This window comes from Hibiscus syriacus, unplaced genomic scaffold (genome assembly GCF_006381635.1).
Source record: "Hibiscus syriacus cultivar Baekdansim isolate YM2019G1 unplaced genomic scaffold, ASM638163v2 tig00110637_pilon, whole genome shotgun sequence".
Lineage (NCBI taxonomy): Eukaryota > Viridiplantae > Streptophyta > Magnoliopsida > Malvales > Malvaceae > Hibiscus > Hibiscus syriacus.
The window spans coordinates 1,138,713-1,166,650 of record NW_024062808.1 but is presented as its reverse complement, the minus strand read 5'-3'; the positions used below and the strand labels follow the sequence as shown (position 1 = coordinate 1,166,650).

General features: G+C 29.9%; 2 protein-coding genes, 1 non-coding gene and 1 pseudogene across 6 annotated transcripts; all 4 read right to left on the bottom strand.

Annotated features, from left to right (window-relative positions):
• Window positions 1-1,094: 1,094 nt before the first annotated feature.
• TRNAL-CAG lies at window positions 1,095-1,175 on the bottom strand. The gene has a single exon. It is a non-coding gene; the product is annotated as a tRNA-Leu (tRNA).
• A 1,953-nt stretch (window positions 1,176-3,128) lies between these two features.
• On the bottom strand, window positions 3,129-6,308 carry LOC120136896 (OBERON-like protein). Of its 2 annotated transcripts, none has more exons than XM_039152825.1 (3): window positions 6,178-6,308; window positions 4,327-5,484; window positions 3,129-3,891 (listed from the first exon to the last, which is right to left on the bottom strand). In XM_039152825.1, exons 2-3 carry the CDS (start codon window positions 5,462-5,464, stop codon window positions 3,269-3,271), a joined length of 1,761 nt encoding a protein of 586 aa, XP_039008756.1. In that variant the 5' UTR covers window positions 5,465-5,484; window positions 6,178-6,308; the 3' UTR covers window positions 3,129-3,268. The 2 variants fall into 2 exon arrangements, with proteins under 2 accessions (XP_039008756.1, XP_039008754.1); XM_039152823.1 differs by having other exon boundaries at window positions 4,327-5,486; window positions 6,182-6,308.
• Window positions 6,309-17,046: 10,738 nt separating this feature from the next.
• Window positions 17,047-23,172, bottom strand: LOC120136697 (zinc finger protein CONSTANS-LIKE 9-like). 3 transcript variants are annotated; one of them, XM_039152659.1, is made up of 6 exons: window positions 22,951-23,170; window positions 20,304-21,046; window positions 19,126-19,350; window positions 18,141-18,445; window positions 17,555-17,663; window positions 17,047-17,437 (listed from the first exon to the last, which is right to left on the bottom strand). In XM_039152659.1, exons 2-6 carry the CDS (start codon window positions 20,895-20,897, stop codon window positions 17,426-17,428), a joined length of 1,245 nt encoding a protein of 414 aa, XP_039008590.1. In that variant the 5' UTR covers window positions 20,898-21,046; window positions 22,951-23,170; the 3' UTR covers window positions 17,047-17,425. The 3 variants fall into 3 exon arrangements, with proteins under 3 accessions (XP_039008590.1, XP_039008589.1, XP_039008591.1); XM_039152658.1 differs by having other exon boundaries at window positions 17,047-17,663; XM_039152660.1 differs by lacking the exon at window positions 17,047-17,437 and having other exon boundaries at window positions 18,108-18,445; window positions 22,951-23,172.
• Window positions 23,173-25,226: 2,054 nt separating this feature from the next.
• LOC120136845 lies at window positions 25,227-26,264 on the bottom strand (annotated as a pseudogene).
• Window positions 26,265-27,938: the final 1,674 nt, after the last annotated feature.

The window sequence follows — 27,938 nt, the reverse complement described above, 5'->3', positions numbered from 1 at the left end:
CAGAAGCCAGCCCTTCTCCTGGGCATATTCCGTGTAGAAACTGAATTTAACTATGCTAATTGAGCTTTTATTTTCTTGGGTAAATTACGCGTTTAGTATTTAAACTATCAGTTTTAATCCATTTTAGTACTTAAACTTTTAATCTTTTCAAAATCATATTTAACATTTAGTTTTTGTTTTGTTTTAGTACATCGTTGTTAAAAACTCGACGAGTGAGTGATTTGCGTGTGACATCTTTTTTATGGGTAAATTGCATCATTCATCACTCAACTATTTTCTCATTCCTATTTCGGTCACTAAAGTTTAATTTTTTTTAATTTAATTATTTAACTTTCAAATTACTCATAGTTTATTTTTATTTCTAATTATATATTAATAAAATAACTTCATGTCACAAAAATTATTAATAAAATAAACTAGAGTGATTAAAACAAGAGCAATTTGAAAGTTGAGTAGTTAAATTGAAAAATTTTAAACTTTGGTACTAAAATGGGAATAAGAATACAGTTAATTTTTTATCGGCTCAGTTGTAAAATGAAACAAAAACTAAAGGTTGTGTATGATTTTGAAAAAAATTGAAAGTTTAAGTACTAAAATATATCAAAATTGATAGTTTAGATATTAAACGAGTAATTTACCCTATTTTCTTTTAAGGGTAAAATATTGGGTCACTCAATTATATGTTTGGTAAAAAAAAAGTAAATTATTTCTTTAAAAAATACAAACATATCATTCAATTAAAATACTATTATAAACAAATAATAAATCGTTAAATATTAAACAGAATCATAACGCGACCTATTATAAAAATAACAGTTTTAATCCTTTAAATATTATTTTGAGTAATTTATTAATTATATACTAGATTGACCTTACGGGGCACAAGTGTTTTGGCAGGCAGGGTTGAATAGCAATGCCAACTGTCAAGGGAATAATTTAATTAAAAATAATAAGATTTAAACTCTTAATTTTATTTTATTTTTTAAAAATGAAATTTTATCTCATTAAAATAATAGAGGGTTTATAAAAAAATTAATTTAAAGTGAGATATATATTCATTTTATCTGATGTGGAGCTGGAAAAATAAATGCTTTTGTCAAGAATGGGATTCGAACCCATGCCCTTTCGGACCAGTACCTGAAACTGGCGCCTTAGACCAACTCGGCCATCTTGACCTTGTTGTAGAGAAATCTCCATGTTATTTTATAAAAGTTATCTAAATAGGGACATCAATTACATACATGTAGAGGTGTTCAAATAACCGAATTAATTCGGTTAACCGACCCAATCGAATTAGTTTAGTTAATTTGGTTTGATTACCGAATTAATTTGGTCGGTTAACGGTTAAGAAAATTTTTAGAATTCGGTTAACGGTTAATTCGATTCGAAATCAGTTAATTAACCGAAATTAAATTTTAAATATTAAATATATTATATGTAACATATGAACTCAGCCTAAACCATTTAAAACTCAATTAATAATTTAAGATCTAATAATTTTTAAACCTAAATCAATATTAATTAATTAAAAAATTTATATTTTATAATTATATATATGGTAGAGCACAAGGTTCTTAACCTTGAGGTCGTGGGATCGAGTCTCACGGAGGGCATTTCATAATTCGGAGGTCTTCTACGGAAGCTGCTCTCAACTGGTGTTGGGGGCAGCCTACTATTTTACCTCCCTCTTACCCCATTACATATGGGAACAAGGGATAACCATTTGAAATGACCATCTAGCTCAGTTGGTAGAGCACAAGGTTTTTAACCTTGAGGTATTGGGATCGAGTCCTATGGAGGGCATTTCATAATTTGGAGGTCTTCTACGGAAGCTGCTCTCAACCTAGTGTTGGGTCAGTCTACTATCTTACCTCCCCCTTACCTCATTACATATGGGAACAAGGGACAACCATTTTTTTATATATAACATATGGGCTCAGCCCAAACCATTTAAAACCCAATTAATAATTTAAGATCCAATAACTTTTAAACCTAAATCAATATTAATTAATTAAAAAATTTATCTGAAATTTTTATTTTATAATTCTATATTATTTAAATTAATTATACTTTTTTGAATTAAAAAACATTTAATTTTTTCAAAAAAAAAAATCAATTTGATTAACGGTTAAAGAAAAAAAAAATCGATTAATTCGATTATAGTTAATTCGGTTCGGTTTTAACCTAATGAACAACCCTACATATATGGGAGGGGTCCCAACCAGGTAAAAAGCCTACATTTAATTTATATATAAAATTTAAATATTTATGAGATAATTATGAATCGCTCCCTATTTTTTGAAAAAAAATATATACTTTCGAATAGGAATCCTGACTCAGTCCGGTATTTATCTTTTATGTTTCAGCAAACCTAATGGCATCAATGAACAGAACACCGCCCAGAAAGTGTGCTCAATGAACTGCTTACCGTCCTGCCATCAATGTTGTGTTTCTCCTTGATAACTATCTCTGCGTCAGCCGGATAGGAGAAAACAACCACGGTGGTCCGGTCCTTCATGAACACCGCCTCTACTACACCAAAACTACTGAAATATCCCACCAATAAACAGCTTACTGTTCTCGGACATCTTTATATACATTGCAGAAAAAACCAGTTCCATCAATATCCCACTCAAAAATCTATACAGAAGTGTTGCTTCTCAGTTATATAAAATTGCAAACTCAACCAACACACAAAATTATATAAATTTATGTTCTATAAACGCATCTGGTCCAAAGAAGTAAAAATGGAAGCTTTGTTTGGTATACAATTTGACATGATAAATCAATACCCTTGAAAAGTAAAAATGAACTAAGAAAGATTCGTCTATTCTGCAAACAAGATTTATTTTTTCTGATTATGTTTTTCAATTGTCTCGGCTATTGAATTCAATCATGAAGAGACTGAAACCATAGCAGGGATGGACCCAGGGCTGGGGGCAATCATCCCTTAAAACTTAAAATTGCCATGTATTTTCTATTGAAAATATGTCATACCCCTAGAATTTTAGGTTGCCCCTAACATAAAATTTAACATCCGTCCCTAAACCATAACATCTTCATTGCATTAGGACAATATGTTTATGATACTATGAACCATTAGAAAAGCTAAATAAGGAGAAACCAGATTCACCACACCTAATTGTTTTACAGGACAACAATTATCATACAAAGATTGAAGATTGAAGGTTCATAGATAAATTAAAGCACCAAATCTTTTAGTCTAGTTCACCACAATCAACACATTCCGACCTCGCGTCAGACTTCCTTAGGGATTTGTTCTAAAACCATTGTGATCGTTTGGTCGGGACTCGGTCTTAGAGGGGGAATTGTATCCATGAAGCAGATCATGGATTTTGGAATACATCAATGCCTTTGAAGAATCGCCTCCATTATTGTTCTGCTGCGCACGTGAGCTCTCCTGCAGCTTGATCTTTTCAAACAAATACTGCTTTTCAGCCTCCGCCTCACTCAAGCGCTGTTTCAGGTAACTGCTGGCATAGTCTTCCTCTGATTTATCTGCCTTCGCAAGAGCAATTCTTTGAAGCCTCTCAGCCTCTCGTTCTGCCTCATTGGCCTTAAGCTGGAACATATCAGCCTCTGCCTGTTTAAGCCTTACAATCTTCTCCAGCTCTTCTATCTGCATCTTCTTTTTCTGTCTCTCCAGCTTTAGTTCTGCTACTTCCTTGGCCTTGTCCTCGAGCTCCCGCTCACAAGCATCAAGGGACAACCGAGCTTTCTTGAACAGTCTCATCTTTTCATCAGCCACCATTTCCATCTTCCTTATGGCCTCTTGCACTACATCTGCAATTCTATTACAAGCATCTTGTGGTGCTATCAGCCGCCCACCTTCCACATATTCCAAGCTTGTTGGGGAATCTAAGCCAAGTTCTACAGCAAGTACAATGATTTAATAAAAAAGTAGATCTTTTATGCAACAAAATATTCTTGATAGACAACAAAATTGTTAGAATCGAGTTTTTTTTATTGCAAGACTAGCAGTTCCTCATGATTTGCTTTTGTACTTTCAGATTTTGGAGTCTAATTGCTTCAACTAATAGTTCAAGCCTCTATAGTAAGACTCGTTACTTCTTTTACTTCACGGAGAGAACATCTACAAGAATGTTCATGCTCTTATGAAAGTGTGAAGCAATTGTAGGTGCTGAAGCCTTGGTTCTAAAATAAACCTAAAATAGGAAATCTTCGAATAAACTCCTAATATTTCACTTCGGGGTATTTTTCATTCACCAGGTAATTTCTACCAGACAAGAAGAAAAAATTACATGATATTTTGCATGATGATTAAATAACTAGCATGTATTGTACCTTGGAAAAATACTAATATCGATCTGCAAGCTGCAGACTCTGCAAGTCCACCCCTCATTTTTTCTAAAAGATCCACACACTTCCAAAAGAGTTTCTTCCCTCCAGGATCATCACTTCCACGAAATATCCTACTAACAAAATCAAGTTCTCTCATAAGAGCCTCCTTGTCCCAGGCTGGAGCACAATGCTGGAAGACATCTTTAACCCAACCTAACAGCTCAGATGGTCGATTGCAAGCACGACACCTGAAGAGCATTTCAGTAGGACCTGCTGCACGTTTAACTGAAGGGCCCATACAGATTTGCCCATCACGAATAGCACAATCAGTATGAGTCCAATGGGAGCACAAATCACAGCCAATCCAGCGGCAGGTATTTACTTCAAAATCAAACTTGTTGCAGATAACACACATACAAAGATTGCAAAAGCCATTTCTATTGGCACATATTTCACAGGTGCAGTCATCTGCAGGTAGCTGGTTTTGGCATGCTATATTTCTGCATCTCTTGTAGACAAATACCTCGATGAGAGAAGTTTGGGAAAGACTGACGTTTGGATGCAAGAATGCCTGAATTCCCATATTTATTGCAACAAGGATCTCAAGTTGTGACCGGTGTGCTCTTATTAGTGTCTTTGCTGTTAAATCAGATCTACTTTGAACATACTTCTGAAGAATAAAAAACTCTTCCCTGTTCTGTGAACCACCGTTGCCTTCTAGGATAGCCTTGAGTTGATTCTTCAACTCATCTATATACTCATCAGGTAGGTGTTGTATCTTTTCCGATATAACATCAACTCTTTCTCTAGCAATGTCTCGAAGAGTTATCTTATCAGCACTAGAAACACGACGAATAACAGACTGCTCAAGGCAATCATTTTCCATTTTCACATTTTCTATCTCCTTTGGTGCGACAGCATCAGCAGTAGGCCAAGTTTCTCGTGAGCTAGCACTCTCATTAGGAGATTCGTGAACGTTATCCGAGTTCGATTTGTGTTCATGGGGATCAGGTGACAAGCGAGGATCTGAGGAGACCAAGGACAATGACGTATGTAAGCTCCCTGACCGTGGTTGTTGACGAGGGGGCAACATCTTGGATGAATGCTGATGGTTAATATTAGAACCAGATGATGTTCCCATCAATAAAAATCTTGATTAATCTGCAAATAAAAGCTTTGAAATTGAACCATCAACTAGCACAACTTGGAATATACAATAATCAAAATATAAGCTCTATATACTTCTTCAAAAGTTGTTTCTAAAGAGAAAGAAAACAGTTCTCTTTTTTTACAAAAAAACAAAAAGCATAATTTTTGAAATTAAAGAGCTCATAACAAATAACATGTAATACTTTTCCAATAAAATCGTTCCATGTAAAACAAAAATATGCATACCATCACTAAAGAGAACATTCAAAACAGTCCGTGTTATAGATATGAAAATGATACAACTTATGTGACCAAAAATCAGTTTTGGGAAAGTTTTAATCCATATTTAGTTCCTGAATGGTTATCCCAACTCAATTGACCAAAAATTTAAGTCCAAATTCAGTTCAACATCTAAGAACTCAAAACAACCCTAAATTCGTTCCTTTCAGGCAAAAACTAGTCAGATCTCGTAATCAGTCAACCATATGATTTAGATTGGTCAAAACTAATCTGAGTCAATCCCAAGAAAGAATCCAAAACCAGAAGTTAAAGAACAAAGGAATGCTTAGCTAATCGAGAAAATAAAACACGGAACCAGCACATTTCGCTAATCAGACAAGGCCGAAACCTCAAAATCAAATTAAAATAAGAAAACCCTAAAATTTATAGAGTATAACTCAAAAGGGAAAGAAAAAGGGGTTATACCTAACGAAGATGGGATCGAATAATCAGATCGATGGAGACTGGAGGATTGAACGCGACACTGATCAAAGTCCAAGCCCCGATCGAGAAACTTAGAGATTTTTATTTATTCATAGCGTTTTTTCTTTTAAATTGAATGCTCATGCTGATTGCAGGATATGCAGTGCCCTTTTGGATAAGTCTACATATTAAATTAAGTACGTAATTTTTTTTTTATCAATATAGGTACTTAAAGAATATTTTGATCAAAATAGATATTTAAATTATTTAATTTTTTTATTTAAATATCTAAAATATTCTTTAATTAATGTCGCATATCAACTTTTTTAATACTTAGATGAAAAAATTAAATACTTCATGTACTTATTTTAACCAAAATTATTTTAGGTACATATTTTTGATAAAAATTAAGTTTAAATATTTATTTCGATTGAAAATACTTTAGTTACTTAGATGATAAAAAGAATATAACTTAAATACTTATTTATACAAACCTTTTTATAACGAATAATTTTCATCATTTTTATCTTTTATTTATATTTTTTATATTTTTTAATAGTTTGAATGATTACAATGTAGTAACACATATTTTTTATTGATCGAAGGCGACACATACTTTGACATTAGTTGTCGAATGTCGATATTTTTTATTGTCCCTTTATTTTTTATATAACATGATCTTTATTTATTTTTATTTGTAATAAGTATGTTTGTATGTCTTTATGGTGCATTTTCTTTTGTCTTTTTACATATTTTTCGATCGTTTAATTATTGTTTTCATTTATCTTTTCTTAAGGGTTGATTTGATATCGTCACAACTGATTAAGATGATATTTATCTGTTATCATGTTATCTTCTCTGTTTTGGACTCTAAGATTAGATTTGAATACCCGGTTTACGTTTATGGATAGTTTTCCACGTCGCTCGATTCTGATTTACAATTTGTCAATGACCTTTCAGTATGTTCGCATCCAGCTTTGTTTGCTGATTCAATTTTCCACGTCCCTTTTTTTTTGATTGTTTGCTTGCTAATGCAATCATATATGTTTGTATCTATCTTTATTCGAGTTTTTAGTTAGGATTTTTAATCTTTTCTTATATAATCCTTATGTGATTTTAAGTGATTAATTTCTATGTCAATGATTATAAAAAATGTTATGATTATAATCGTAAATCTTCGTTATAATTTAAAATATTGAAGCAAATATTATATAAAAATATTGATAACGTAGCAAATGATATGTTACACTTTTTCTACAAGCAAAGTAAACAATTTACAATTACAAAATGACATAAAATAATCATTAGATTTATTAAATCATTAATAATAATTATTGTAGAATTATATACAGTAATAAATCTCGATAAATTTGATTCTTTTATAATAATTTGACAACTTTAATATCATTTTATAATAATCCAATAAATCTAAGGGTAAATTACAAAATAGTGAATAAAATAAGAGTAATTTTTTTCACAACTAAAATTTCAGAAGTTACAAAATAACAACAAACATTATTTAATAGTAAATCAATTATTCAATCACATTTGACATCGTTTAACCACATCAGATCACGATTAAATAACCCTTTAACTCTATCAATAAGCAGTTAGTTTAGTGGGATGAAACATTAGATTTCTTAAGCAATATCAAGAGTTCAAATTATGGCGATTGCGAATGGAACAAACTGGGTTGAAAATATCACTTAAAGCAAGGTCAAGAGTTCAAATTTCTATATAAATCGCAATTGGGTCTTAGGTTTACTCTGGTCCTGGACTGGGGAGTCACCCTTGACCTAAACTTTCATATAGCACAAATCAACTTATCTCAGTGGTTAAAGAAATCATTATTTTTCCATGAGGTCAAGGGTTAAAGCATCAGTGACTGTAGCAGTGTGATTTAATGTTTATTATTAAATGGTTTAGAGTATTTACAATAAATATTATTTTATAATCGTCTTAGCTTAATAAAAAAATATTTTTTACTGTAATAACAAATTAATAATAATTTATTGATGTTTTATAATACAATTATCTGATTACTATTTTAGATTAGTTGTTATTAAATAATTTGCTGGAAAGAGTGAGTTAAAAAATATTTTTTACTGTAATCTAAGATAGTCTCATATTATTTTAAATTTGACTCCACATTTGATTTATTTAATTTAATTGGAAAAATAATATTTTTACCTTGTTATTAAATAATTTGCTGGAAAGAGTGAGTTAATTTATTGATAGATTTGATAATTAAATTAAATTTATATTATTTTTATATATTTTAAATTAAAAGATATTTATTATATTTTTAATTTGAATATTAATAGGATAATTGTATTCTTTTAAATATTTTAAATTAAAAGATATTTATTATTTATTTTACTTTGAATATTAAAACATGGTTATATATTTTTCAATTTTTAAATTAAAAATATTTATTATTTCTTTAAATTTAAATATTAAAAGGTAAGTATATTTTAAATTAAAAGATATTTATCATCTCTTTAAATTTATATATTAATAGATATCTTTTGAATATTTCAAATTAAAAGATATTAATTATCTATTTAAACTTGAATATTAAAATATATCTATTTTAAGTAAATCTCCTTTGAGAATCCCTATAAATATTATGTTGACTTAATTCAAAATTTAAAAACTTGAAACAACTTGAAAAATTATCTTTTCTTTTTATCTAGTTTTTCGGTGACAGGCGAAAATAATGAATAGTTCGTGATCTCTACAGTTGTGTTAATGTACGTTGATCATTTAGTTATTGTATCTTATGAGATAGACAATCAACGATCTCGAGCATCTAAGAGTGGCCAAAAATCTGTCTTAAGGAAACTCTGTAGCAACATACTTCAATTTATTTTTGAATAATTGATCTATCAGATAGATTATTTCTTTCTATACATATTTTTATTATTATTTAGGAAATTTAATTTTTGTTTATTTTCTTATCTTAGAGGTTATTATCGTCTCAGGTTGTTATATTTTATAACAATATTAAGATAATTTTTTATACCTTTCTTTAATTCAAGATGATTTGAAAAGCGTGATAAAATTGAGATATTAAATAAATTTGTTTTCTGTTGTTTTAACGGATTTGCTTAATCTTAAAGTGCACAATTATATTCTAAAAATTAGCGTTAAAGTAATATTAGTTACTAATTTTGTTTCAGAGTGTAGACTCTTTCAATGACAAAATAAAAAATAAATGATAATTAATTTTTTGTCTACTAGAATTATTACTAATTATAGTTTTATTTCTTTTACATAAATAATGGTGACAATAGACTCAACTGATTTACCCAATGTGGATGTTAGAATGATGATTCTGATTCATGATCTAAATTTGAATGTGAGTCAACTAGCAATGGCAACCACAACGAGAAGCGAGTGAAATTTAATGGACAGAATTTCAAGACATGACAATAAAAGATGTTGTTCTGTATGACCACAATGAATCTTACGAAGTTCTTTAAGAATATCCTACTATTTTTAAAGAAGGAGAAGGAGAGGTAAACAATATTACCACCTTCCATATTGTTAATGCTTGGAAGCAAACTGATTTTATATGCCAAAATTATTTTCATAATGGTCTACAGGATTCACTGTATTTGGTATATGTTATTCATGAAACAACTAAGAAATTGTAAGAGACATTAGACCACAAATAAAAAGATGAAGATGCTAAAGTTAAAAACTTTTTAAATTATACTATAGTTGATTATAAACTCATAGTAAATCAAGTTGAGGAACTTCAAGTAATTGTTTATGGAATTACTGCTGAAAGAATTGTTATAGCAAATCTTTCTAATAGCCAATATTATTGAAAAATTATATCTCAGATGGAGTGACTTCAAGAATTATCCGAAGCACAAAAGGAAGAAAATAATTGTTGAATAACTAATTGTTAGTAGCCGCTATTATTGAAAAATTATATCTCAGATAGAGTGACTTCAAGAATTATCTGAAGCAAAAAAGGAAGAAAATAATTGTTGAATAACTAATTGTCAGACTACAAATAGAAGAGAACTATAAAGTTAATGACAATAAACTCAACAAAGAAATTTTCAAAGAGGTTAAGACAAATGTGATAGAAGTCGTGGATTTTATGAAGGGAAAACAACCCAAAAATAGTCAAAGATGAAGCCTATTTAAGAAGGAAAATTTTGCAAGAAAAGTGCTACAGATGAGGAATGATAGTCCTCTGAGTGCAGACGTCTAAAGAAAGCCAAAGCTTATGAGACTAATATTGTGGAAAGAATGGCTAAGGACGAGGAGGACTTAGATCTATGTGTTGTGATCTTTGAAATTACATAGTTGACTCTAATCTAAGAGAAAGATGACTTGATATTGGAGTCACGCGTTATATTTATAGCGATAAGAATTTTTTCTGAATTGACACCTTAAACAACTCAAGCTGTAGAATGTGTTATATGTGTCTGACATATGGGAAAAAAACTTATTTTTAGAATGCTCTTAAGTGTTCATTGCTTTAGAATTGTATTTGAATCCCAAAAGTTGATTTTGTCTAGGAGAATATTTATGGGTAGAGGATATGTATTTAATGATATGTGAAAACTCAATGCTATCTTTATGAAAGTCAAAAGCATGAATAAGTATACCACTTCTTCTTCAGTTTATATGCTTGAATCATTTAATTTATGGTATGGTAGGCTTTGACATGTTAATTATGTTACCCTGCATAGATTAATTAACATGAAACACATTCATTCTTTTCACATTAATTATAATTATATATGTGAAACATATGTTGAGGCAAAATTAACAATGTCATTTTTTCAAACTATTGAAACAAATACTAAAACATTTAATTTAATACATAGCAACACTTATGACTTTAAATTTATTCAAACGAGATAAGTGAATAAATATTTTTATTACCTTCATTAATGAAAACACAAAGTATTACTATATGTATTTGCTTAAGAGCAAGGATGAAGTTATAAAGAAATTTATACTCTAAAATAAGAAGGCAAAAACTAACTTAATAAAATGATTAAGATGATGAGAAATTATCATAGTGATGATTACGTTGAATCATTTGATGAATTTTGTTTATAATATAGTATTTTTCAAGAAATGACACCACCATATTCTCCTCAATCATATGATGTAACCAAACGAAAAAAATCAAACTCTAAAATAAATGGTGAATGTCTTGTTAGAAAGCTCTAGGTTATCACATAACATGTAAGATGAAGATATTCTTTTAGCTAATTACATTTTAAATAAGATACCCCAGAAGAAAAGGGACAAGAAACCATATGAATTATGGTGAATTGTGGAAAGGTCAAAAACTTTCTTAAAATCATTTGAAAATGCAATGGTGTCTTGCCAAGGTAATGGCCCCATTACCAAAACAAATTTAAATAGGTCATAAAATTGTGGATTGTATTTTCATTGGCAATACAGAATATAACAATGCGTATCGATTTTTTGTGTATGAATCAAATAACCATGAGATTCACAAGAACATAATAATATAATCAAAGAATGTACATTGTTTGAAAATATTTTCCTCTATGGATAAAGGAAGATTGATCAAAGTTTAACAAAACAAACTCTAGAGAATAACAATTGAGATAGTACAAATAATTGACAAAATGATGAAATTGAAATAGAGCTAAGAATGAGCAAACAAACAAGGGTAGAAAGATCATTTGGACTAGACTTTCTAACATTTATGTTAGATGCTGAACCTCAAACGTATAGTGATGTTATACAATCCTCTAAAGGCATCTTATGGAATGAAGACATTAAAAGTGAAATTGATTCCATCATGTAAAATTATACGTGGGAATTAGTGGATCTTCCTAAAAACCACTAAATTTTAAATGGATTTTCAAACGAAAAATGAAAGTAGATGAAATAACCAATAAGTATTAGGCTAAATTGGTTATAAAAGGATACTGATAAAATGAAGACTTTAACTATTTTGATACATACTCTCACGTATTAAGAATAACATCATAAGAATAATGCTCGCAATTGCTGCTTTGAAAAATCTAGAAGAACATCAAATGGATATTAAAACAGCTTTTCTAAATGAAGACCTTGATGAAGAAATATAAATGGAACAACCTAAGGGTCATGTAGTTATAGATCAATAAATGAACGTATGTAGGTTAGTGAAGTCTTTGTATATACTTAAACGAGCACCAAAACAATGACATAAGAAGTTCAATAGTGTCATTACAACAAAAGACTTCAAGATAAATAAGTGTGATAAATGTGTATATGTCAAAACTACAAACATTAAATATATCATCAGTTGTGTAAATGTTTATATGTCGATGGCATACCCATTATTAGAATTAACAATAAAATGGTAAAATACAACAAAGACTTGTTAAATTCAATATTTGACATGAAAGATACGTGATTGGCCAATACGATTATGAGTATCCAAATTAAAAGATCACCTAAAGGTCTCATACTAACTCGGTTACACTATGTGGATACGATTCTTGAGAAATTTAACAAATATGATTCTGGTTTAATCATAACTCCAATAGATTCTTGTTCACGTCAATCTAAAAATCAAGATAGATATGTTCACCAAGTAAAATATACAAGGGTTATAGGCAACTTAATGTATCTTGTGAGTTGTACTAGACCAGCCATCACTTTCACTATGAGTAGTCTAAGCAGATTCACAAGTTATTTTGGGGAAAATCACTAGAAAACAATAACAATGACAATAAGATATCTTAGACATACTCGAGATTATGAATTGCATTATTCCATAGATCTTGTTGTCTTAAAAGGATACTTTGATACTAGTTGAATATCTGATATTCAAGATACCAATGGTACAAATGAATATGTATTCACTTTAAGAGTAGGAGTTGTGTCTTGGAAATCCTTAAGACAAACTATTATAACTTGATCCACAATTGAATCTAAGTTTGTAGCTCTATATAAATCTGGAAAAAAAAATTGAATGGCTTCGAAATTTTCTTAAGGATATTCTAGAATGGTCGAAACTTGTGCCCACAGTATGTATATATTGTGGCAATTAAACAACAATTGTCAGAGCATAGGTTTTTGTGTATAATAATAAATTGAGACTTATGTGTCGTCGACATAATGTCATTATACAATTGATCTTTAATGGAGTTATTTCTATTGATTTTGTAAGATCAAATGATAACATTGTGGATTCGCTAATCAAAGGGTTTAAGCGAGATCAAGTTGAGAAAACATCTAAAGGAACTAGACCAAAGCCCATGATATTCAAAGGTCTTATGTGAAAGAAAACCTACCTAGTTAATTGATATCCCAAAATCTAGGTTCGAAGAGACAACCTAATTGCATAAATTGTGTATGGTCATTGTGAGAGTCATTTATCTCAAGTTCGTTCCTATAATGTAAATAGTGATAAAAGTGGTATAGGCTAAGAAAAGTTTTTAGTGACCAGTGTGTGCTTCGGAGAGCCAAGCAACATAAGTTATCTACGTTAGAGTGAGGTAAGACCACTTCAAGAAGACTACTGGGCATAATTCTTTCAAAGTATTACAAAATCAAATGATGTTCACAGCTATATGGATATACCCATGAAAACTACAAAATCTTATCAGAGAGGTAGTTGTGTGAAGTATATCACTGTTTACACAAACGACATGACAGTTCAAGGACACCACGTCTACTAGTTAGCCAATAAAATAAATATATTATAACAAGGGAATGTTCAAAAGATGACATTTACCTATCTTATGAAACTATCAATCGTAGAGTCTATTATCAAATCGAGGCAAAATATTTTATAAAATCATTAATTTCATTCATGTGAGAGATTGTTAGAAAAAAATGAGTGATTCATTAATGAATTTAATAATTAAATTCATATCATTTTTTTATTAATTTGGGGTAAGTACAAGGTAATATATGTTCAAAGATAATTCACATCTTTTTTAATATCCCAAATTAGAAGATATTTATTATCTCTTTAATTTGAATATTAGTAGGATATTTATATTTTTTAAATATTTTAAATTAAAAGATATTTACTATCTATTTAATTTTGAATATTAAAATATAATTATATGTTTTTTAATATTTCAATTTAAACGATACTTATTATCTCTTAAATTTAAATATTAAAAGGTAATTATATCTTTTAAATATTTCAAATTAAAAGTTATTATATATTTAAATTTGAAAATTAAAATATATTTATTTTGAGTAGGATATTTATATTTTTTTTATTAATTTGGGATAGCTCGTGATCTCAACTGTTGTGTGGTCGAAAATCTATTTTAAGGAAACTATGTAGCGACAGGTCTCAGTTTATTTTTTATCAATTATCAGATAGAATATTTCTTTCTATACTTATTTTTATTATTATTTAAAAATTTTAATTTTTGTTTATTTTCTTATCTCATGATTATTATCGTCTCGAACTATAATTATTTTATAACATAATTAAAATTATCTTAAATTTAATTTTAATTAAATTAATTATTTTATGTTTAATTTCATTTGATTTGAACTTTTTTGATTTAATTTTTTAGATTAAATGTTTGAATTTATTCTATAGTAAATAACAATCTATGGCTTGCCATCTCCAACTACGACAAAAAGAAGCTATAAAGAAAAAAGCTTACGTAAAATGTGATCAAAGTCAAATAATAGAGAGTTATTTTTAAACAGATATTATATTATATTTATTTCAATTTAATCATAGATGATGAAGCTTTACGACAATATTCATGAATATATAATTAAATCATTAATAAAAATACAAAAATTATTTAAATTATAATAATATAAAATTTCAACCAGTTAGTCTAAATAGTAAACACAGTCAGTTATTAAGGTTTAAATGCTTACATGGATTTTTTTCTTCTTAAAAACACTTCTATATGCAGTATCACTGCACGTAAAATTTTAATATGCGGTTATAAATTGTATCAAGTTAACACATAATTATTAGATTAGTTGAAGCCATTTTCAACCTAAAATGTTATCTTATTCAACCTAAAAAATTATACGAACTTATAACACTATCAGTTACAATAAAAAAGTTGCATTACAGGGTTTAGAACTTACAATCGAAAATGTTATGAAAAGTAAAGGCAAAAGGGTCATATTTACCCCTATAGTAAACCCAATTTATTATTTTCACCCCTATCGTATTTTCGCATCAATTTAACCCTCAAAGTTGTTTAATTGCATCATTCTATACCCTTCCCCTAACTTAAAACCCTAAATTATAAACCCTAAATTCAAAATCGTATTACTATTACCATGCCCTTTTTTTAGATTTTTGTGGTCCTAGGGCAAACAAAAAAATTAAGCCCCTAATCAAAGATTTAAATTACAGTTTAAATTTGTCTTCAGTCGCGTTGCGTTTATCACTATTGCAAATATAGCGGATGATATTACGGTCACTGTAAATATTGTAGTTGTAAATTTTTAATAACATATGATATTATGGACATAAAGATTATGGATATCACGATTTCGGACGATATCGTTATTACTACATAATAATTGTTGTTGTTGTTGCATACCATTTTTTAAGTAGTTGTTAGTAATAACAAATGTTGAAAAAAAAATTAAGGGTAACTCCATATAACAAACATTGAAAAAATTGGTCTCTAATAACAAATATTTAAAAAATAAAATTTTAAGAGTACGCTTATAATAATAAATATTAAAAAATGGACTTTTAATAAAAAAAATACTGACAAAAATAGACGCATGATAATAACAAATAAATTTTAGAAAATAAACTAAAATTTAGAAATATGCCCCTAATAACAAATATTGAAGAAATTGGGCCCCTAATAACAAGTATTAAAAAAATTAAACCCTTAATAATAAATGTTAAAAATAATTGAGTCACATAAATTATATAAACCCATTTTTTATATAAATATAGTATATAAAATAAATTCTGAGTCCTGGGCAGGTGCCCCTCCTACCCAAGGCCAGATAAGACCATCTCTATTACCTCTAGACCATAAACATAAACCTTAAACTAACTTAAGGTTTATAATTTAGTATTTTAAGTTAGAAGAAGAGTATAAAATAAAGCAATTAAATAACTTTGATGGCTAAATTGATACGAAAATATGATAAGGGCAAAAAGGATAAATTAAATCTACTAGGGTGTAAACGAGCCGAGTCGACGAGTATTGCTGAGCTCGACTCGAAAACCCGCGAGCTTAAAATTTTCAAGCTCGACTCGGACTCGAAATCCTGAACTGAAGCTCGTGAGCAGCTCAAAAAGGCTCAAAATGAAGAAAAAAATCTTAAACTTAAATCGATTGAAGTCTCAAACTCAAACATGAACCTTAAATACATGAAATCTTACTGTATTTTTAAAAAAAATATTAATACATAAATATTAATATTATTAATAATTTGTATTTTAAAAAATAAAATCTTAATATATTATATTTTCGAGTTGCTCACGAGCTTTTCGAGTCGAATATCGAGTAGCTCGTTTCGGCTCGTTAAGAACTCGAGTCAAGCTCGAGCTCGAGTCCATTCGATCCGAGTATTTATCGAGCCTTGATCGAGTCGATCCAAATATTTATCGAGCCTTGATTGAGTCGATCTCAAGTAGCTCGCGATCTGTCTTGTCTCATATACAGCCCTAGAATCTACTACAAGGGCAAAAATAAACATTTTTAGTTTCACCCTAAAATGTTATTGTATTCAACCTAAAAATTACACTTGATAAAATTTTCTGTTACAACAAATTTCTTTTATTTTTTTTTTTATCTTATATTAAAAAATTGTATTTTGGAATTTTTCATAATTATCAGCGAACGAGAGACTTTCAGCAGAAAAGAGAAGGATAAGAAAAATACAAGTGCAATGGAAAATGGCCATTAATACTCTCAACTGCTCATACAAACCAAGATCTTTGCTATACATTTAAATAGAAAAGGGAAGAAAAGAACAATAGAAACGAAGATCAAAATTAAAGCTGCTGCATGCTTTTGCCCGTGACTCGACATTGTAAGTCCGGCCAACTTAGAATGTCAAATTCCGATGGCGGCCGCAGCAGCGGCTTTTATAAAAGCGTTGGGAACCAGCTGAAGGTAGATATTATTGTCAACAGAACCAACACTGAGCATAAATATGGCTCGGAGGACAACAGTGAGCATCCGTCCTCCTGTCCATACAAAAGAACCGAGCAGGCGACTGATCTAACGATCAATTGATATGTTTTTTTTTATGGTGACAAAGAACTAGGCCTTGGGATTTATTCATGGTGCTTTTGTGTTGATAAAAACCGACAGCGCCGTAATACAACCACACAGCCCGTCACTTTAATTAGTTCGAAATAAACCGATTCATTCCAACTAACAAAGCATGGTTAAAAGAATCGTACCAATGGATCATAGTCGTAGGCATCACCGGCTTTCACAAAGCGTCCCTTCACACGCTTTCTCACATCTGCCCTTGCTTTGCGAGATGCATATCTCACTCGCTTCTCAAACCTATCATGCAAAGGACAGTAGTTAAACATATAAACTCCTCCAATGGGTAGAATAAAACATCAAAACCAACAGGTCCAATTTTACTTCAACTTTCGGAATGGATTGTTGCTAAAACATATACGGATGAAAATTCATAGGGAACGCAGGAATAGTAACAAATATGCACTATTTACAGATTACGATACCGAGAAACAATTATACTACTAAGAACACACATGTTAAAATTAAAATGATTTCAAATTATTTGGAATCGTCATGTCAGTTCTGCTGCTCCTTGCATAAAATTGCACACAGCTATGTTGGTACTTGAAGGCAAATGAAAAAGGTCCACATGAAGAAAAGCTAGAAATTGTAGCAGAGGAACAAGAATCAAGACATGATTATCTACTTAGTTTGTCGTAAATTAACATCCTGAAAACTAGAAATTATCATATAAGGCCGCACATTTTCTTATATGTGTTATTGGCATATACTTACTTCCGTGTCTTCTTCTTTTCCTTGTAACGCATTACAGCATTGCTTCGAGTAGATGATTGGAAGGTGTTCTCAGTACATGGAGGACACCAGGGAGGCTCTGCCATGAGAAGCATTGGTGAAGCTCCACAATCTTGGTAATCTCCTCTGCTACTCTCTCCGGTAAGGCCAGAAAATGATAGGCTTGAATGAGCCTGCCTTCCGGCAAAATAAAGAATTGAATCGGTTTTATTGCTCATCATGGAATCAGCAGATGCCCCATTGCTGCATGTGGGTTGGACTGTGTTGACCAGACCAATAGATGAGCCCTGTACAAGAATAATATTTAGTCATTGATCACGAGAACATTTGCCATGAACTTGAAATTCTCGGGGGCTGGAATTATGGAATGTGTGATTCCTAAGGAATATAAAACAAGCATGCCATATCCAAGCACAATACGAAATAAATACTCAGCAAATATGACAGTAAATTTCCTCTCATTACAGTAACCATTTCTTAAGTTGTTTGCATGTAGATAGTACTGCCCCATATAAAAAGGGACATTTGCCTTTGATCACAATGAAAACTGCAAAAGGAAGACGCTGAAGTATAAGGATATTAAACTTTGTTTTGGTACAAGTCGGGAAAGCAATGTCATATATGCTATAATACACCGCCAAAATAAAATTGACGTTGTGTAACAGTAAAGAAAATCTAGTAGAAAAGAGCAATTACAACATACAGAACTTGTACATTAATCTAGTAGAAAAGAGCAATTACAACATACAGAACTTGTACATTTCCAAAAACTAGAACTTGTGATTCGGCAAGGAATACTCCCATTTACAAATATGAGAGGGAAAAAAGAAAATTGATACCCAAAATATTTATAATTGTCATACATACTATTTAACACCACAAAAAAAGAAAATCCAGAAAAATGACAACACTATCATGAAGAAAAAAGACAATTTAGACAGAGAAAGTTCAAAAGAGAAGAAAGAACCTCAGCAGCCACATCATCCCGACAGTTGGAATCAGCAGCAGACATGTCTTTCATCCTGAATAAGCTATCAATTCCACCATTCCCAAACAGTTCTTCAGAGTGATCGAGAGTTTCTCCAAAGAGTTCTTCATATTTTTCAAGGTTCAGATCAACGTCATCCATGTTGAAGTCATCGCAGAGATCATTTTCACAAAGTGAAGGATGATTTGTTGGAGGGAAAGATAACTGCAAATTTAATAAAGCAAAAATAAGCAAATAAGCAAATGTTCCCAAAATGGAATTACATTATTCTAATCACTCTTTTAATGATTAAAATGAACTCTTGATGACTTCCAAGATGATCTCACTGCACTTTCCCTATTTCTTGCGTCAATTGCTTTTAAACTGCCTTTTCCCCTCTATTATAAATATATATAGATAGAATCCGTTGATGTAGTGTTACATGTGTTTTTGGATCATTGGATGAGTAAAAATGGATGGTTGAGATTAACAATAAAAAGGAAGTAGATTATCCTCAAATTTAAAAGCTATAATCTCATCCATTAAACTCAGTTAATCTAATGATCCAAAAAACATGTAAAACTTAAATGTTTTAAAATGTGTAAGTGGATCCTAACTCATATATATTTTAAAAAAGAAAAACTACAATCAAGTAGAAAGGAAGCATTAGCATATGATCCAAATTTAGGAACCCATGTCACAAATAGGCAAAGATGCTGTATAATAAAGATGAGGTTATTGATTAAGTAATCATATTCTGAGGACCTCATTAATTGTTCTCTGCAATATCAACCTAAAAGTAAAGTTGATCTAAGAGATAATTCAGATGATCCTTTGATTTCCACTATAAAACACAATCAAGAAAGAAAGGAACAATTGGCATAAATTCCTTGTGCAGAAGGAACTAATCTAAAGAAAATGTTGTCACTTAAGCCTCAAGCTTGTTCTATGCAGAAAGAGCATTTATCACTGAGGCCTGAGCACACAATGTTAATATTTTTCAACATAAAGCGCAACGGCAGAATAAATTTGCATACATAGACTCTCTTTATCAAAATGCTTAATCATATTTCTTTAATGCTGTCCCATGAAACTTGGATAGCAAGGGACTGAAAGAACCTTAATAACAGTTGATCTAGATTCTTTAATGATAAATATATTCCAAATTCATCATTTACCTTGGGCAATGACGTATCAGTTAATCCAGCTGGCTGATCTAGAGCTCGTGGTGGTGATCTTATTTCCGGAATTGAAGAAGAGGCATCCCAACCACTTCCCATGTCTGCATTATTTTCATTGTTGACTTCTGCAACACCATTATTATTCTGATTCTGGCTAATGGTGTTTCTTGTAGGGCTCCAGGAAGTCCTTTCCATATTCTCAGGGATGCTCATTAGACCTACTTCCTGCTCACCAGTAGAATCAGCCGGTGAAGGGGACTGCCAAAAGAATGGCCATAAGGAAGAAAGTTCGGCGGATGATGGACAACCAGAGTAACTATTAATTGTTTGCCTGTTATGTGTCAAATTCGAGGTAGAGGTACCATGACATATCCAATCACAGTTCTTGCATAGGGAAACCCTTTCCTCCGCGCATCTAACAAAAGCAGGTTGCGAATTGCATCTCTCACATAATAGTGTTCTCGAATGGCGTCTTGACAGTGCATTAGCAGAATGGACATTTCGATCACATGATAAACATAAACAGGCAGCATCGGACCGGCAATATACCACCGGCCTTTGATGGGCACAGAAATCGCAGTTGTAACCCATGTTTGTAATCAGAGCACTCCACAACAAAACCTAAAACTTCTCTCCAAAATTTAACAGACTATAAGCAGAAACCATATAAACCATGGCGAGTAGCTTTTCTAATGATCCCCGGCTTTGCTATTTTTTTGCGCATTTCAATACCTGCCAGACTGGCACATAAAGGGAAAACAAAGGTCGTTGTTACAAGGGAACTCAGTTCACTTTCATCTAAAAGCAAACTAGCCAATGAGAAAATTACAACATCAACTGAACACTCATATGTGGATAGCTTCATTCACTTCAAATTCGCCCATAAATTAATGAAACAACAACAGGATAAAATGTAGATGACACTGTATCATGGAAGTGGTCACATGAATCAGCACTGATTAAGGATAAACATTTATATTTTCCATATCTCAGCGAAAAGGTAAACAGTTTCAAGCACTCCGGGGGCAAAGAAACAAAAAAAATTATTATTGATTGTGCAAACGTACAAACACCAAATTTTTAGGGTGCGTTTGGTTCACGGAATGTAAAATTACCTGGGAATGTAAGATTACCAAATATTAGGATTACTGGGAATGTTGTATTTTGTGTTTGGTTGGTTTACCAGGAATATAAGATTTCCGTGTTTGGTTAAAGGAATAAAAGATTATTAGAATGTATATTTGAACAAATTATCCTTATTATATATATATATATATATATATTTTTATAATTTTTAATGTTTATATTTTTAAAAAAAATTATCGAAAATTTATATTCTTTTTACAAAATTGAAAATATAAAATGTTTAATGAAATGGTAATTTTATTTAAACCCTGAACTTCATATAAATTTTAATTATAAACTTTTTTTTATAAATCTAAAATAATCCAAAACGCCGGTAATCCAACAATACATAACGAAAGTAGTTAATGACATTCTCGGTAATATACCCAAAAAATCTACTATTGGTAATAAACATTACCGAGAATGAGATTACCAGCCAACCAGAATGTGGATTCCATTCGATCCAAACACCCCTTAGGGGGTGTTTGGATGGGGGAATGTTGGATTCCCATGGGAATGGAATCCATATTCCCCCGTTTGGTTAGCCCAGGAATCTCATTCCCGGTAATGTAAGATTACCAATAGTGTATTTTTTTAAGGTATATTACGGGAATATCATTACCTCCATTTCCTTAGGTATTGTTGGATTCCCGGCGTTTTGGACTAAAATGCCCTTAATTTTTTTAAAATGTCATTTTTCTGTCATTAAATAATAAAAATTCTACGAATGTTAAATTACAAATTTATCCTTAAACTATTTTAGATTTACAAAAAAAATTCTATAATTAAAATTTTATATGAAATTCAGGGATTAAAATAAAATTTTAAAATTTCATTAAACATTTTTATATTTTCAATTTTATAAAAATTATAAATTTTATGAATTTAAATTTTTTAAAGAAAATATATAAATATTTTTCAACTTGTTAAAAAAACAAATATATAATAAGGACATTTTGGTCAAATATACATTCCAATAATCTTTTATTTTTTTTAACCAAACACGATAATCTTACGTTCCTGCCAACCAAACACAAAATATAACATTTCCAGTAATAATATTCCCTGTTAATCTTACATTTTCACTAATAATCTTCTATTACGTGAACCAAACGCCCACTTAAAGTCATCCATGACGACTACAGCAGTGACGACATCATTTTCATCAAATAAAAAGCAAATGACAATCGAACAAGCATTCCTAGAAAAATAATCATGAGCAAAATCATTTACATGTCAAATAATGAAAAAGAAAATGCCAGAATCAAATAACTAATTTTTTCATCATAAATCAAATAGAAAATATAACCTTAACTCACACGATTAAACTCCCTAATCAGAACAAAATTACCCACGCACTCAAATAGATTCAGTAAAAAGAAAACAGAAGATCTTACGCAAACAAAGATACCCAGAAATACCAACATAAAAAACTAAATCTAAACCCAGAGATAAATCAAAATAAAAAAGAGACCCAGAAAGGGAAATCGGATTAAGAGCTGATATAAAAGAGAATTACCGTGAAAACAAAGAAGATGATGACAAGATCGGTTACTAGCAGTGATCTCAGAAATTCAAAATTTATAAGAAAATCAATGAATTACAACGAGAAACTCTGGAACAGAGTGATTTCCAGAATCTCTCCTCTCTCTCTCTCTATCTTTGAATTTTTCTAAATTTTATTTTTCTGTATTTTGAGTTTGTGAAAGTGTGAGAAATGGAAATCGTTGTGCTTTTACGGGAAATGTAATTTACATACGCTGATGATGAAAACTGCAGAGAGAAATAGAATGAAAATGATTACACAATCAAGGGGGAGAAAAAGTATTTTAACAAATGTAAAGGGCAAAATTGGAAAGCAAAAGATAAAAGTGGGTCCTTGTCCTTTTCAATCGTTAAAGGAAAGTCAGGCACTCCCTTTTTACTTGGTCCCTCCCATGATTAAAATGCTTTCAATTTTCATATTTGGTATAACTTAACTCTTAGTCCTTGAATTTGAAAACTTATCAATTTAGTCCTTAACTCCTTTTTCAATTAGTCTTAAACTTCACAACTTTTTTTGTTTTTAGTTTTTTTGTATAAACACATGATTAAACTTAAAAATATGATTAAAATATTAAAATATTGTTTTTAGATATAAATAAATTAAATACTAATTTTATTGTCACAGTAACCTAATATAAATTATTTGATATGTTATTAAAAGTTAAAAATTATTTTTTTTATTAAAGTTTGGATTTATTTTTTATTAATATGATATTATAATTTACAGCATCTATTGTTTTTAAATTATATTTAATGTTATTTTTTGATAATTGAAATTATTTAATCTCAAAAGTTATAAATTTTAAATTTTACAAATTTAATTAAAATTAAATAATAATAAAAAGATAAAATAATTTGATGAATTAAAAAATACTTAAAATTATAATCAACGGGTTGGTTCAAGTGGTAAGCAGTTTGATATGCTTAAGCAAAGATTTCAAGTTCGAGTCATTGTGTATGCAAAAAATCTCCGTTGGGAGACTCACCCACCAAAGTCAAGTGTGCGACCCGAATCGATCCATATTAGTGAGGGTGAAGCCTTGGAACTAGGGAAAACAAAAAAAAAATCATAAAATTATAATTTTAAAAAATAATTTTAAAATTGAATTGTGAGAGATCTATTATTTGGTCGAGTAGTCAAGATGTTCATGTTGTCTCCTTTGTGGATTCATATCTCAACATTTTTCTTAAAAATGTAAAAACTCTACTTAATTAAAAAAATTATGAATTTTCATATATTTTTAAAATTTTAATTTTTAAAATTATTAGTTAGAAATATATATATATATATCTCAAATTGAAATTTTAATTACAATCGATAGATCAAATAGATATTTTTCAATAATTTATTAGCATGACATGTTACTCATTTAATGGTAGTTAATAACATGATACCCTTTATCTAAAAATAATGACATTATATTCATTTTATAAAAAAAATCAAAGTTAATACTCATAATATAACTTTTAAAATTTTATGTCCAAAAAAATATTTTTGACAGTCATTTATGAACTTTATCTTGAGAAATTAGAACTGCATATTGGGTCCATTTGAAAGATTGTAATTAATTTTTTTGAAAAAAATGATTTACGTAAAATGAATTACCTAAAAACTATTTTACGTAAATTGAATTATATTTTCTAAAAAAATAGTTTCTGAAAATTATTTTACGATGTTTTGATGATATTGTGCAAATCATTTTTCACTTGTTTGACACATTGTAATTAATTTTGTGAAAATGGTTTACATAAATTGAATTACCTTAAAATTGATTTACATAAAATGAATTATCAGAAAACATTTCTAAAAAATATTTTATAGTGTTTAGACGATGTTATGTAAATCATTTCTAGTTGATAGATTTTCATTATAAATATAAATATAATAAATTACTATTTTATCACCTAGGACCTCAAAGAATAACAACAATTTCTTTACCATCAAAGTCGCTTGATTCGATCAGTATTATATTAATATTAAAATTAAATATATAAAATAATATTACTCATTATTAATAATTTTAATATTTTATAAAATGAAAAATAACATTAATAATTTATTATATATTATTAAATTTTAAAAAATAAAATATCATATATTAGTATAATATAATTGAGTATATATTAATATAATATTAAAAATTTAATATTATTAAAATTATATTATATATATTAATTATTTTAATAATAATATTTTCATTAAATAATGTTAAAATATTATAATAAATAATATTAATAAATAAAATAATATTATTTTGATTGCTTACACTTTGGAGTGAAAAAGTTAAGAAAAAATTCCCACTGCAAATTCTTCACGTGGATCAAAACCACCATATCCATGCTTATCCACATCTCCATGCTTATCCACATCTCCGGTTCTTTTAAACCGATCGTCGAACTCTCGACCACGATGTCGTGTTTCTTCTTCTTTTCGTCGAATTTGGCCCGGGTCCCAGAGCTTTTCTTGGCGAATACGTTTTCTTTTTTGTAAAATAAAACCGGTTCGACCAGAGCCGGTCTGGATTTGGTTCTTTTGTAAGCCTTTTTCCGGTGATCTCCGAGTAATTAAACGACTTCTTCGTCGGATATTAAGGCGACGTAGCAATCGGAAACCGGTTCAGGGCCGGTCGTGAATTTAACTGATCGGATATCCCAATAAACGTCAACTTGTTTGTCTTCAACCTCAAACGATTTGTAGCCTTTTCTGCTCCAAAAATGCCATGGTCTGAGCTCGATCTTGCACGTGGAATGCACGCTGTGATCTCCCTCGTCGTTGTTCACCATGATGTTGAGAGAATAATTCATGACGTTCTTGCACCAGATGATCGTCACGCTCCGCCAGTAGCCGGCCATGTTCGTCTGGTACATCAACGTGACGGTGGTCTGCGAGTTCTTGTTGCTGCTCTGACTGTGCGGCGGTTCCTCCGTTACTCTCTCGGCGTACACGATGGAGCTCCGAGCTGATTGGGCTCTCATGGGGAGATGAAACGACGCCATCGATTCTTTTTCTTTACATTCAAATGGGTTCCATTATCCAATCTCTTATAACCCTAAAAGATGGTTTCCCAGGACTGATCATGGGAAATAAGAAGTAGAGGTTACGTTTGAGGTTGAAAGCAAAACCAGCAGAGTTTGATCTAATGGAGAAAGAAGAAGAAGAGAATGGTGTGGCCGGAGATTGAACTTTGAAGGGGTGTTTGGTTGCCGGTAAAACAGATGGAATGGAGGGGAAAGAAGCAGGAAAGTTTGTGTTTCCATGGAGGAAAAATCTCCATTCTAGTGGTTGTAAGCTAATAAAGGGAGTTTACTACATACAATTATACATCACAAAAATAATAGAATTTGAAGGGAAAAAATATTACTGTTTAAGTCTCTTTATATTGAGTTTTATCCAAATTCATTATAGTTTAGATTTAATATAGTTCGATATTTGAGGGTAAAGTGCATAAATGGTCTACGACTATAGAGTATTGTTTATTAAGTCCCCACTATTAAAAGTTACAAACAGGTCCCTTGGCTATAGGACATTGTTTTTTTTGTTAAAAAATTGATGGTAATTTGAGTTAGACGTTAACCTGTTGACTGATATATGATAGTTGTTTGAGATTCTAAGATCATATTATATCATATCTTAGTCATGTTAACGTCAAACTCAAGCTGCCATCAATTTTTAACAGAAAGCACGAGTTTAGAACACAATGAATAGTCGGTGACCATTTTGTACTTTAATAGTTAAAAAAGTCCTTATATTTTGTAACTTTTAATAGTTATAGGACTTAATAAAGCAACACTTATAGTCAGGAGAGCATTTATATATTTTACTCATTATTACTTTATTTGTATAAATGTTATGAATCTGAATTTTTTTTATCATAATTATATAAATGTATTAATTGTAATTATAATCATTTTACATATTATATTGGTCAAATTATTTGTACTTGAATAGATGTGTTGTGATTGTTAGGGTGCTAAAATGATCCTAGTTTTATCTTAATCTTAGCTTAGTTTGTACCTTCCTTTCATTTTTTTATTGGTAACGATATCGGGTTTAGTATTAATTATCGATGTTGATATTTATTATTATTATTATTTATTATTTTATATTTCATTTTTGTTTTTCTTTTGTTTTTATATATTTTTTCTTTTATTTTTTTAGTTTCTAATAATTGTTTTATGGAACGTTTTCATATGTCTTTATGAGATGATTTACTATACCTTTAAGACATGTTTTCTTTTGTCTTTTAACACATTGTTGGTCTTCTTTATCGGTTGTTTGGACGTTTCTTTATTTAATTTTCTCACGGTTAGATTTGATGTCCCGTCGACTTATTAAGATTACAATTATTTGTCATGTTGATCTTTCTTGTTTTGGATCCTCAAATTGGATTTAGATATGTGATTTGTGTTAGGAGATAGTTTGTTTTCTTACGATGCTCGACTTTGATTTGTAATTTTTGGTGGTCTTTTAATAGTTTGATCCAATGTTATGGTTCATTTGTTGATGCAATCAAACATGTTCGTGTTTATATTATGTTCAAGTTTTTTTCGATAAGTTTTAACATTTTTCATTGTATGATCTCAAGTGGCTTTATAGACAATGTCCTGATTATATGGTTGTAGATCTTCATTGTAATTTTGGATATTTGCCGCACTTATTAATAAAACCACCAACTTCTATTTTCATAAAAAAATGTGTATTATTTGTTTATTGTAAATATATTTTTATCAATTGTTCATTGTAATTGTAGAAATGATAATATGACATTTCATACATATATTTTTACAATATATTTAATGTGGTGTCCATTGAAAAATGATAAAAATATCATTATTCAAAATTATAATTAAGGTTTTTTTTAGAAGATCAAGACGTAGTTTAACCTTATTTTAATGTAAATCCAAAATCTAAATTAAAAAAATTTAAGAGTTAATTGCATCATATATACTTAGATTATAATT

Coding starts and splice junctions, on each gene's coding strand:
- LOC120136896 (XM_039152825.1), bottom strand. CDS start 5,464: ATGGGAACATCATCTGGTTCTAATATTAACCATCAGCATTCATCCAAG. Junction 3,892..4,326: donor GATATTAGTATTTTTCCAAG/GTACAATACATG, acceptor TACTTGCTGTAG/AACTTGGCTTAGATTCCCCA.
- LOC120136697 (XM_039152658.1), bottom strand. CDS start 20,897: ATGGGTTACAACTGCGATTTCTGTGCCCATCAAAGGCCGGTGGTATAT. Junction 18,446..19,125: donor GGGATGATGTGGCTGCTGAG/GTTCTTTCTTCT, acceptor ATTCTTGTACAG/GGCTCATCTATTGGTCTGGT. Junction 17,664..18,140: donor GAAAAGAAGAAGACACGGAA/GTAAGTATATGC, acceptor TTTGCATGATAG/GTTTGAGAAGCGAGTGAGAT.